General features: G+C 35.3%; 1 protein-coding gene across 1 annotated transcript in view; it reads left to right on the forward strand.

Moving 5' to 3' along the window:
* Positions 1–13,195, forward strand: part of LRBA (LPS-responsive vesicle trafficking, beach and anchor containing) — an 874,405-nt gene that overhangs the window by 330,071 nt on the left and 531,139 nt on the right. The window contains exon 35 of the mRNA XM_006884505.1: positions 10,427–10,535. Coding sequence (XP_006884567.1) covers positions 10,427–10,535 — 109 coding nt within the window. The remainder of the gene's footprint in view (positions 1–10,426; positions 10,536–13,195) is intronic.

The raw sequence follows: 13,195 nt of genomic DNA on the forward strand, positions 1-13,195 counted from the left end.
TTCAGATTTAGAGAAGTATCAGACAGACCAGCAAGTTAAAGGTATATCCCTTATTGCGGAGTTAACTTAGTGTCAGTGTTGTCCCTGCCTTTCTCACACGTGTCTTTACCCACTTATTTCCTGCTTCACCATCCACCAGGATACCCGTCCACTTCTACCCCCTCCCTTCATATCTATCTCCCTTTCACCAGCCCTCTATCTAATAACTTATAAATGAAGCTTCCATGGCTTCTGTGATTGTCATAGAAATAAGTACCACATCTGTGGATGGCATCAGAAATGTCATATTCATAGTTACGTGGCTTCAGAAATGACAAATACACAGAGTTAACTAAAGGAAAACAATAAACACTTCTGTAAAATCTGTTCTTATATATAGTAGATTGTGTAGGACAGAGGTGTTTTTATTGTTGTTAGATGTCATCAAATCAGTTCTGACTCATATTGATCTTATGCATAAAGGAATGAAATCCTGCCCAACCAAAGCCATCCTTACAATCTCAGGTATACTTTAGACTACTGATGCAGATCAGCTTAATACAGGCTGTTTTTATTCACTAAATCTTTAGCTTTCCAAAAATTATGCCCTTTTCCAAGGAATGAAAATAATAAAAGTTTTAAGTGAAGATTACACAGGATCATACAAAGATTACTTTGTTAAAAGTTTTCTTAAATATAAAATGCATACACCACAAAGCAAAACAATAAACACAACTCTATTAAAAATAAAGGTATCTGTTATGAGAAAAGGAACTCCTGGTGACATAATGGGTTGTTAGTCTATAAATTAAAAGGTCAGTGGTTCAAATAATGAAAGAAAGATGGACAGTCTACTCTTATTTTGATTAATAGCCTTGGAAATTTAATGAGATCCTTGTACCCTGTACTACTGGGTAACTAAGTGTGGGAATTAACCCAATGCCAGTAAAGAACAAGATATGAGTCAACAAGCTTTGCTGACACAATGGATTAAGTGTTTGACTATTAACTGAAAGGTCAGTGGTTTGAATTCACCAATTACTTTACAGGAGAAGAATGATGTAAACTACTTCCATAAATATTTAAAACCTTGGAAATCCTCAGAGGAGGTTCTATATCACTATGAGTTACAATGTACTCAACAGTACAGAGTTTTTATAAGGGTCAGAATTAAAAAATTAAAAGGCAAATTCTACGTAGAGAATTGTACGTATAATACTTAAGAGACAACCATGAACATGTATCGTGAATTAATAAAAATTGCTACTATAAAAGGGGCAATGGTTATACTTTGTTTTTAAACAAGGGCAAAATACACCAAAAGACACTTCACAAAGGAATGCTTTTTTTTAAATTTTATTCTTTTTTCTTTTATTTTATTAATTTTAATGAACATTTACAGAGATTTTGGGTTTTCATTCATTCATTGTTGCACTATTCTCTCTACCCTCCTCCCAGTTTGTTCTTGTCCAGATGCCACAGTGCTTGTCAAAGCCAGTTCTGATTAATCTTCTTTGTCAGTGTGGCCTTTGCCAATCCCTATCACTCCTCCCTGAGAGAGACTTCACCCTGAGTCATAAGGAAAAGGGGATGGCGTATTCTCTTAGCTACTTCCTGCTGAAAAGGGACGCTGTGGGTTTCAGGGTGAAGATCTTCTCTCACTACTCTAAAGGGCCCCTTTGGCAGTAGGAAACACATAGACTATTATGGAGATTGATTTTGGGATTTAGATGCACTCTTATTGATTGTGCTTGGCCGTACATGTTCATATCCTTGAAGATGTATCATGGGGGTGTTGCAACCTAGAAGACACAAATTTGACTAACAAGTTATAAGTACATGAGTCCAAAAATTATGGAAAAGTAAAAGAAAAGATTCTTTCATTGTTTTACAAACCCTCCCCCAGGTCCCCTCCACCATGTCACAAAGGAATACTTTTAAATGGAGAATAAGCTTATGAGAAGCATATTAAAATGATACGTCATTTCAGAAATAAAACTTTAAAAAATGATACCATGAACCTCTGCTGTTTATCCATTAAAAGACTGATTCCTTCATGTTCACTTCATTTGAATAATAAGGAACAAATAAATATTTAGAACACTCAGCATAATACCCAATATTTAGTTGGATCTGTAAATGTTAATGTTATTCTTCTTTTAAAGATGAAAAACTAAAAAAAAAAAAAGATGAAAAACTGAGGTTCAAGGGCACAGAATTAGTCACAGATTCTGCTGACTACTATGTCTAATTGAGTTTGCAGCATCAAACATCTTCAAGAGGTTCAGACTGTGTAGCCCTCCCTGAGAGTATGTTTGCCAAAAAAAATTTTAAAAAATGAAAAAGTTTAAAAAATAAAAAAATTATACTACAGCCCACAAAAATAATTGTATTCTTAAAAGTAAAAATTGGTATCATTACTCTTTACTAAGGATGTGAAGCTACAAGTCTTTCATGTGCACACAAACGATGTTAATGAAAATATTCATGCCAACCCTATAATAAAAAGTAGTAGCAATTACTCACAAAAATAATAAGAATAGACGTTTCATACTTAATTTTCTCCATGAAGAAACTATATAAAACTCAAGATACAGCTATCCAACCAGAACAAGAGAAAAAACGCACAGGAAAAATCATAAATGTATATAGAAGTTTTGTATTTTATACCATACTTATACATCAGCATGCTGAACAAACAATCAAACGCAGAATCCAGGAGAAAAATCATCAGCAGAGCCGGCTAAGAGTCAGTACTAGTCTGCAGTATTCAAATGAAAAAAGCTTGCTTCTCACAGATATAGAACATGGAAAGCACTTACTGGTTTAGGTCAAAGATGACAACATTTTCTATAAATTACATTTGACCATGCAGAAAACAAACAGCTCCCAATTACATCATCAAACAACACAATGATATATAAAGAAAATTTATTAGTCAAGAAATTAAAAATATATACATCTCAATTATCAACATGGTTAGACATAAAAGATCAGGGACTTAATTAAAAAAATTATGTTACTCGAAAATATAGTCTGCCCATATCAGATCACAAAATGGACAATGGCAATGTCAATGTTATTATAAAACTGACAAACTACTGAGAATCACAGTAAGGCCAAAAAGCCACAAAACCTCATACACTGGATCAAGCATTACTCTCACTTCACTGGCATTTATTAGTACCAAATGTGTATCATCAATAAAAAAATACTATGATTTATATACTTAAAATTATTGTTGTAAATTTGAAAATAAAGAAAATAATATCAAAGCCAAATGAGAAGCAAAAAAAATTGAAAGGGAAGAACTTGTTCAGAATCTCTCAAGATGAACGAACTGAAGAACAAATTGAAGCCACATTTCAAACCTGAATGGTGCTATGGATAAAATTTTGAATGATCCAGGAAGCATAAAAAGAAGAGGGAAGATATGGAATAACAAAAAGAACTGGCTGACACAAAACCCATCTCATAAAGTAGCATATGATCAAAAACCAATGGTAATGAAAGAAAAAGTTCACATTGCTCTGAAGGAATTAGCAAGAAATAAAAGTCACAGGAAATGACAGAATACTAAATGACATATTTCAACAGACAGGATCAGCCCTAGATATATGCTCAGCAGAATGTGACAAGAAACGTGGAGGGCAGCTAAGTGGTAAACTAATTGGGGAAGATCCATATTTATTCCCATTCCCAAACAAGGAGATTTAAAATTATCACATAATATCATTAATGCCACATGCAAGCAAAATATTGCTGAAGATTATCCTAAAACAACTGGAAAAGAACATCAACAGAGAACTGCTAAAAATACAAGTTGGGTTTAGAAGACATGGCACTAGGGAAACTAGTGCTGATATCAGATGGATCTAGGCTGAAAGCAAGAATATCAGAAGGATGTCTATTTGTCTTTTATCGATTATTTAAAGGCATTTCACTGTGTGGATCACAACAAAGTGTGGTTAACATTCAGAAGACTGGGAATTCCAAAACAATTGATTGTCCTCCTGTGAAACCTATACCTTAACCAAGAAAATATTGTCCAAACAGAGCCAGGGATTGGGGAGGAAGACTAATCAAAAACCTGCAAATAACAACTTCGCTTGCTGAAAAGGAGAGGGACTTGAAGCTTTTGCTGCAGAAAATTAAGGAATGCAGCCTTCAATAAAGATTACGCTTCAACATAACAAGAAAGAAAAAAAGAATTCTCACCTGCAGGCCAAGAGCCAGCATCACAACAAATGGAGAAAAGATTGAACTTGTCAACAATTTCATCCTGCTCAGATTCACAATCATTTTACCTGAGTCCACAATCAATACCTTTGGCACTAGCAGTCAGGAAATCAAAAGTCACACACAACACACATACACTCTCACACTAATATATAAGAGTTCTGGTAGTTTAATGGTAAGGATTTTTGCTGCCAATCCAAAGGCACAAGGTTTGAATTCACTGTGCAAGTCACTGGCCCTGAAAACCCACTGATGAGCCAACTATGAGTTACTTCCAACTGTCAGTGGTACATAATTTAAAAACAATACACAGACATACATATATATCCCATATGATATATCCAAAAAAATAATTTGCCTGTTAGTAGAGATCTTTCATGTTATTGCTTAACTACTAGCAAATTACTAAAACTTTCCCATATACAGAATCTAGAAATATAATTTTTAACTCTTACCTCTTAGTCACCTTTCATATTTAATAGATTAAGTACTATTACTCCTCAACATCATCTTTAAAAGTTGCTTCTCTTCACTATATTTCTAACACCTAGTTCAATCACTCTAGCACAATAGGCTCAAATCCAACTTCTTCTGTTAGTTATGTTGTTTATTATTCAAACCACCCCTTTGTTAGACACATTTTTCCAAGATGGATATATCATCATTACTGTACACTTAAAAACATTCCAGTAATCTTTCCACAATCTACAAAAGAAAAGAAACATAATTTTATAGTTTAGAAACCACTCATTTTTGTGACTCTTTACACGTTAATATCTCTTGGACAGGAATTGCCTTCCCAAATATTATCCTATACTCTCACACCTCCTCTGGAACTCTATTCCTACAGTTTGCTCCAAAAATGACATCTCTCCTAGTCCAGTAATTTATCTTATTAATTCTATATATTAAACCAGAAAAGTCAACATAACTACAAAACCTTTACGGAATTTGTACCCACTTTCTCTTCATAGAATTATTCCCCCACCGACGTCCAAATATCTCTGTTGTGGCATTTGTTATTGTGTTCTGTTGAGTCAGAACCCACCCACAGCAGACCCTAAAGTGAGTTTTCATAGGCAGTTAATTGCACGGGAGGAGATTGTCCATTCTTTTTCCACAGAGCAGCTGGTGGCCTCAAACACCGTGCATCCAGGACTGCATGCAGTTTCTTGCCACTAAGCCATTAGATTATATTTTATTATTTTGTACTGTGCAAATCAGGTAACGTCCATTCTCCCAGAATTCCACTGGCTTCATGAACAAGCAGGCATCCACACAAGACATTCAGTCCCAAGCCTGAGTCGAAACCCCAGAGTTCCGCATAGAACCAGAACATGGGTTCATCTTTTGTTTCCTACATATTTAAGGAAAATTTACGTTGTCTGCGTTCATACTCAAAGAGTTAGTCCTTTTTCAGAAAGCACTGGTCACATAGGTTTAATACTATATCAATTTTACCTTACAAGTTTAATAAAATTAGAAGGTACTCTGGACAGTTCTTTCTCTCTGAGAATATATTAGCTTATTCATTTCATCGTCAAATTTATTTGTCATAGCTTATTTTCCCAGAGTTAATTTGCACTATAATCCTTACTTCAGCATGTTTTGGGTTGTTTCCCCACTTTATTTTAGTTTGTTTACAAAGTTGGTATAAATTGTGTTTCACACTATTCTTTGTTCACATTGTGTTTCATACAATCATCCCCATGTATTATGTTTTATAAAATTAATCACCATAGGACCTTGGCCATCATTAACCTTTTTACCTGGATCCTTCCTGTTTTCTCCATCTGTCTCTCCCCTACCAAAAAGTGCAACCCTGTGGTTTGCGTCCCTACCCGTCCTCACCCTTTTGCTCTCACCCTCTGGGTTTCCATACATGTTTTACTAGTTATCCATTTTTAATTGGGCATTATAAAACAGTACCTTACAGTAGTATAAACAACTATAATGAAAGGTGCAGTATGTTTCAGATGAAAGAATTTAAGACTTTCAAATATACTCTCAAGAAGTACAAACAGACACTGAAGTTCTCAGAAGGAACTTGACTGTACCTCCACTGGATAGAAATGACTAAAGTTGGGTAATCTGGTCTCAACACTCTCCTGAAAAAATAGGATAACAGAAGAATTCAAGGTACTAAAGAGTTGAATAGAAGATTTCAAAAGGCAGCACGGGATGACGAAGCAAAATATTACAATGAAATGTGCAAGGAGTTGGAGTCAGAAAATCAAAAGGGCCGAACTCGCTCAGCATATCTTAAGCTCAAGGAACTTAGAAATCCTTAAGTGATAAGAACTTATGCTGTAATCGAAAAGGCACGTGGTTTGAATCCACCTGCTGCTCACAGAAGAGGGATGCCCAGTCCCCTCCCATGTGATTAACTGTCTTTGAAAACCAACTGGTTCTGACTGGCAAAACAAGTCCTCTTCTATTGTGATTTGATGATTATGAATTTGTGAGTTTCAGTTATTTTCTTCTTGATTTGATACTTTGGTAGAATGATACCTAAAACTGAGAGGAAGTGGTATACTTAAAGTCATAGATCTATTATAACAAAGAAGGTACCAGTGAAGAGACACTTAAGATTAGGTTTGGGATAGTTCCTAACATGTAGCTTCTGTGTTCTGAAAAATTTATTACCATTTTGAGCATCAGTGTTTTTACCAAAAAGGAAGCTTCAGTGTCCACATGTTTTATTAAATTTCATTAAGTAAGGATAGGTGTTAGAATTGTTGCTAGTATATGTAGGAAACTCTGGTGGCCTCGTGGTAAAGAGTTGAGTGACCTACTCACAGGCAAGCAGTTCAAATCCACTTGCTCTCCCATGAGAGGAAAAAAATGGACAGTCTCTCACAATGAGATTTATAGCTTCTTAAAACCAACTGGAAGGTGAGCACTGAATCTGTTTATAATGACGACAACATGGCTAGGGAGCTCTGGTGGCAGGATTTGGAGAAGATGGAAGCTTCACAGGAGGATCAATCTCTCAAAAACCTCTGAGTTGATTCCACATAAATTACAATGAAATGGATCTTTCTGGCTGTGCCATTTTTTAGCCATGAGTCACCTCATTAGCATATCATGTCAAATAATTCTCAAAAGATTGCAGGATTTTAGAGGTTATAACTCAGCACCTAGGAATAGAGATAGAATTCTTTTGCCAACTTAGCTTTTATCAAGAACTTTAGTTCTTAATTATATTTTTTATGTCCTAAAGTTCTATAAGTTTTATTCTCCAGTAGAATTTTTAAGTGTGCAATATGCTGCCTAATTAATTAATGTTATTAATGTACAGTTCTGTAACTTTATTTTCTATGTGGATCTATAGTTTCACATAAGCACTGTCAAATATTCTGGGATTCCCATTCTTCTCAGAGTCAGCCACATTTTGTTATGATCCACACAGTCAAAAGCCTTTGCATAGTCTATGAATATGAAGCACAGATAGACATTCCTCTGGTACTCTCCTTTCAGCCACGATCCATCTAACATTTGCTATAATATTCCTAGTATCATGGCCTCTTCTAAACCCAGCCTGCACATCTGGCAGTTTTCTGTTGACATGTTACTCCAGTCATTTTTGGATAATTTTTAGCAGAATCTGGCTTGCATATGCCATTAGTGATATTGTTTGATAATTTTCACACTCTGTCGGTTCACCTTTCTTTGGAATGGGAACAAATATTGATCTCTTCCAGTCAGTTGGCTAGGTAGCTGTCCTTCAGATTTCTTGGCACAACTTAGTAAGCACATCAGGGCAGCATCTGTTTGTTGAAACATATCAATATGCTGTCAATTCCGGGAGCCTTATTTTGCCAGTTCTTTCAGAGCAGCTTGAACTTCCTGCTTCATCACTATAGGCTCTTGCTCATATGTTATTTCATGAAATTCTTCTTTGTCATCCAATTCTTTCTGGTACAGTGACGCTATAGTCCTTCCATCTTCTTCTAATGTTTCTTGGATCATTTAATATATAGTCCTTCCATCTTCTTCTAATGTTTCTTGGATCATTTAATATTCTGCCAAAGCATCCTTACTTATTGCCACTCATGGCTTGAATTTGTTTTTCAATTCCATCAACTTACGAAATGCTGAGTGAGTTTAGCCCTTTTTATTTTCTGACTCCAGGTATTTGCACATTTCATTATAATACCTTGCTAGGTCTTCCCAAGCTGCCTTTGGAATTTTCTGTACAGCTCCTTAATTTCTTGTGTTTTTTTCCCCCCTTTAGCTTTGGCTTCTCAGCGATCTAATGCAATATTCATAGTGTCATCTGACATCCATTGTGGTGTTTTTCTTCCTCTTGTCCCTTCATTTTGTAATGACTTTGCAGAACAGAGCAAGGAGAAAATGCAGGGTGTAAAATTGGAAAGAGTGCTCCCCAGGGATGTTATCTGTCTCCATACCTTTTCAGTCTGTATTCAGAACAGATCATCTGGGGTGCTGCGCTGTACGAGTAGGAATGTGGCATCAGGATTGGTGGAAGAATGATCAACAACCTGCGTTACACAGATGACACAACCCTGCTTGCTGAAACTGAGAAGGACCTGAAATGCTTGCTACACAAGGTTAAGGACTGCAGCCTTCAATATGGATTGAGGCTCAACATCAAGAAAACAAAGATTCCCATCACTGGGCCAATTGGCAGCATCAGTGTGGATAGTGAAGAAATTGAGATTGTTAACAGTTTTACTTTGCTTAGCTCTACAATCAACACTCTTGGTGCCAGCAGCCAGGAAATCAAGAGACGAATTGCATTGGGAAAGTCAGCTGCTAGGGACCTCTCCAGATTACGGAAAAGCACCGACATCAGTCTGGAGACTAAGGTGCGCCTGATCCAGGCCATAGTCTTTACACTTTCTTACTATGAGTCAGAATGCTGGATAATGACTAGTGATGAAAGAGAATTGATGCCTTTGAGCTGTGGTTCTGGAGAAGAGTGTTGAATATTCCATGAACTGCGAGAGGAACAAACAAGTTCATCCTTTAGAGGGTGAAACTGGGTTGCTCCTTGGAGGCAAGGATTCTGAAGCTTCATCTGACATACTTTGGACATATTGTAAGCAGGGACCTAGTTCTTAGACAGGGACATTATGTTTGGGAGTGTGGAGGGACAGCTAAAGAGAGGAAGAACCTTGATGAGATGTTCGATTCAATAACTGCGGTCATGGGGTTAGGTGTGTCAGAAACAATAAGGTTTGTACAGGATAGAACAGGGTTTAGGGCTCTTGTAGGGCTGCTGTGAGTCACAAACGACTCGACAGCACTTAACAAGAAACAACAACCTGTAGTTTATCTAGTCTTTTGAACATTGGTACTTGTTATATTGTTATATCTATAAATTGCTGATTTAATGTTGAAATTTGTTTTTGTAATTTTGTGAGGTAAATTTTAGTTTGTTGGCTCTTTGCTCATGGAGAAAATTTCCATTTTACTTATCATCATATGGAATCTAGAAGGAGATTTCTGATTTGATTTAAGGGTAGTTTTAGGTTTTCCCCCGATTTCCTCCATTTTCAGTTTGCATACTCCTGGCATATCACTCTTTTGAGTCCTTTTAATAAAAAGAAATTTTGGAGCTCCCTTAATTGGTATTTACAGTCCCTCTATCTTTCCATTCTGTGAGTTTCTCAAGGTTTGCTTAACTTTTTTGACTGCTATTTAATGTAAGATGCAAAAACTGTAGTGTTATTTGAGTGAAGTGTGTGAAGCTTGAACTGTGAATGAGTTCCTGAATTGATGCAATACGCCAGACCTAAACTTTGTTGAGACTGAAAAAACTTAATTATCACCTTGGAGTACCATTTTCGGGATGTGAAACGTCATGCAGAATGTTTTCATTGTTCTTTTTAATTTTCATGATAATGGCTTCTTAAATCTTGCTGTCTTGAGTGCCCTAATTACCTTTAAAAATAAATTTCATCAAGTAGTTTTGTCTTTTGGGGACTTTTATTGTTTGTTTTGATGGGATTATCGGTATTTTAGGAGTTATTTTGGTATAAGTTTAACTTTTGTTCTTATATTTTTCCATTATTCTTAAATAGTGGTGCTTTATTGGATATGATTTCGTATGACAAGAGCATATATTCTTTTTTCCTTTTTCACCTCTCAGTAAACTTTAAAACATATTTGACCATGGAATAATAAAAAAATATTAGATATGTATATGCATATATTTATTTGACCATATTGTCTTCTACAGATTACTTAGCCAAACAATGAAGGATCATCTTGTAAGGGTAGCAAATGAAGCTGAATTCATCCTGAGCAGACAGAGAGCTGAGGATATTCACAGACATGCAGAATTCGAGGTAGGTTTCAACATGTGATTGATTAGAGGAAATTGCTGTTTTTAAATGTAACTAATGGGAAACTTCCCCCAGGTAAAGTGACAGTATATTTTTTATCATTTAACAAAATTAAAATTCTTGTGTGGGAGACTCATGGAGTATCCTGGGAAAGTAGTAGAAGTTTCTTTATCTCTGTGGTCTCTGCTAAAGTCAGTTAGCAGATGCTCAGAACAACCTGTTTCAACTGATGCTAACAGTGTTAGGTTGCTGTTGGTGATGTTGGTTTTTCGGTAAGGAAAATAATTACAGGACTTTCATTCTCTCTGAGCAAGACATAAACTGTTGTCGTTGATTGCCGTTGAGTCAAGCATGCCTCATAGTGATCCTATGAACCAAAGGGCTGACACCTTTCTGTAACTATCATCATTTATCAAAGTTCATAGAGTTTCCAGAGGCATGTGGCTTAGGAAGTGAATGCCACTACTGCTAGGAAACCTGTGAGTGGTAGAGAAGGTTTTATACTTGGTTACTAACTGAAAGGCTAGAAGTTAGAGTCCTTTCCATGAACTTTCCAGAGGGTCACAATCAGTTAAAACCCTAAGGAGCACAGTATTTCTCAGAAACATGGAGGTCACCAAGAGTCCTAACTCACTTAACAGCAACTGGTTGGTTTTAATGCAAAATCCTTTTCTTTCAAATTCAGTCTTTAAGAGCGTTTTCTGCATCAATTGATAGGCTTATGTGGTTTTTATTTTTTACTTTTTTAATGTGATAAATTGCATTAATTTATTTCTTATGTTGAACCTTTCTTGCATACCTGTTATCAATTCCACTTGATCATGATGAATTATTTTTTGATGTACTGTTGGATTCTCTTGGTCAGGATTTTATTGAGGATTTTTGCATCAGTATTCATGAAAGATATTGGTCTATAGTTTTCTGTTTTGGTGATGTCTTATGAGACTTTGGTATGAGGTATATTTTTTCTTTTTTGAATGAGTCTGCTAGTATTCCATCATTTTCTATTTTCTGAAATACTTTATATAGAATTGGTGACAGCTCTTCTCTGAATGTTTGATAGAATTCACTACTAAAACCATCTGGCCCAGGTTTTTTATTAGTTGGAATTTGTTTTATTACCTGTTCAATTTCTTCTTTTGTTAAGCGTCTGTTCAGGTGTTCTGTTTCAGTCTGTGTCACTTTGGGTAGGTTATGAGTTTCTAAGTATTTGTCCATTTCCTCTAGGTTTTCAAACCTGTTTGAGTAAATTTTTTTTACAGTATCTATTATTAATTTTTTTTCTTTCTCTTTTTTGGTTCAGCTGGGATATTGTCCCTTTCATATCTTAGTCAAATTATCTGCATCTTTTCTTTCTTTTCCTTTGTTTAGTGGTTTGTCAATTTTATTGACCTTTTTAAAGAACCAACTCCTGGTCTTGTTAATAGTTTCATTTCTTTTTATGTTTTCTATCATTGATTTTTGCCCTTGTTTTTATAATTTCCTTTCTATTAGAGTTTGTCGGGAGCTTTTTCTGTTCTTTTACTACTTGTTGGAGATACTGAGTTAAGTACTCTGTTATTATATTGTCTTCCCTTTTGATGTGTTTGCTTATTTCTGTGAATTTACCTCTAAGTACTACTTTTGCTGTATCCAAGGGATTTTGGTAAGTTTTTCATTTGTTTCAAAGAACTTTTTAGTTTCTTTTTTTTTATTTCATCAATTATCCACTCAGTGTTCAAGCAGAGGATTGTTCAGTTTCTAGATGTATGGTTTTTTTCTCCTTTTTTAGTTGTTAATGTTTAGTTTTGTAGCACTGTAGTATATTTTATATTATTTATGTGCTTTTTAATTTATTTAGACTTGCTTTGTGACATAATATATGGTCAATACTGGAGAATGTTCCATGTGCACTGGAGAAGAGTGTATACTCATAATTTTAGGAGTGCATTTGTGTGTGTGTGTACACACACACAAGTTGGTTGATTGTATGGTTTAATTATTAAGCATCTTTGTTGAGTTTCTTTTTAGCAGTCTTAATCTTTCCTTGACAATGGTGTATTGAATTTTTGTACTAATAAAGTGGTGGTGTTTATTTCTTTTTTTAAAAATCTATTAAGATTTCCTTTGTGTTTTCCAGGTCTATAATTTTGTGCATAGATGTTAATTATGTTTATGTCCTCTTTTTCTGTTGACCCTTTTGGCATTCTATAATGCCCTTTCTTGTTCTTTGTGATAGTTTTTATGCTGAAATCTATCTTATCACAGACTAATATTGCTACTCCTGCTTTTTTCTGGTTACCATTTGCTTGGTATAGATTTTCTACCTTTTGATTTTAGTCTATCTTTATCTTCACTTTTTAAGTGTGTCTTGTAGAAAACATATTGATGGTGTTCTGGGTTGTGTTTGTTTTTTTTTTTTAAATCCAATCTTCTGCTCTTTTTCTCTTCACTGGTGCATTTTAACATTCTGTGTAATTATTGAGACACAAGGCTTTATTTCTATCATTTTGTTGTGCTCTTTTTGGTGGTGTTGCTGGTTGCTTTGGTCCATTCTGCTTTCTGTGGCATCTCTATAAGAAGTACTTCCCTCAGTATTTCTGGCAGTATTGGTCTTGTTTTTACCAACTTCCTTAGGTTCTGATTTTCTCAGAATATCTTAATCTCCCTCATGTTTGATGTAC

This window comes from Elephantulus edwardii, unplaced genomic scaffold (assembly GCF_000299155.1).
Source record: "Elephantulus edwardii isolate Elephantulus edwardi_28Jun2011 unplaced genomic scaffold, EleEdw1.0 scaffold00034, whole genome shotgun sequence".
NCBI lineage: Eukaryota > Metazoa > Chordata > Mammalia > Macroscelidea > Macroscelididae > Elephantulus > Elephantulus edwardii.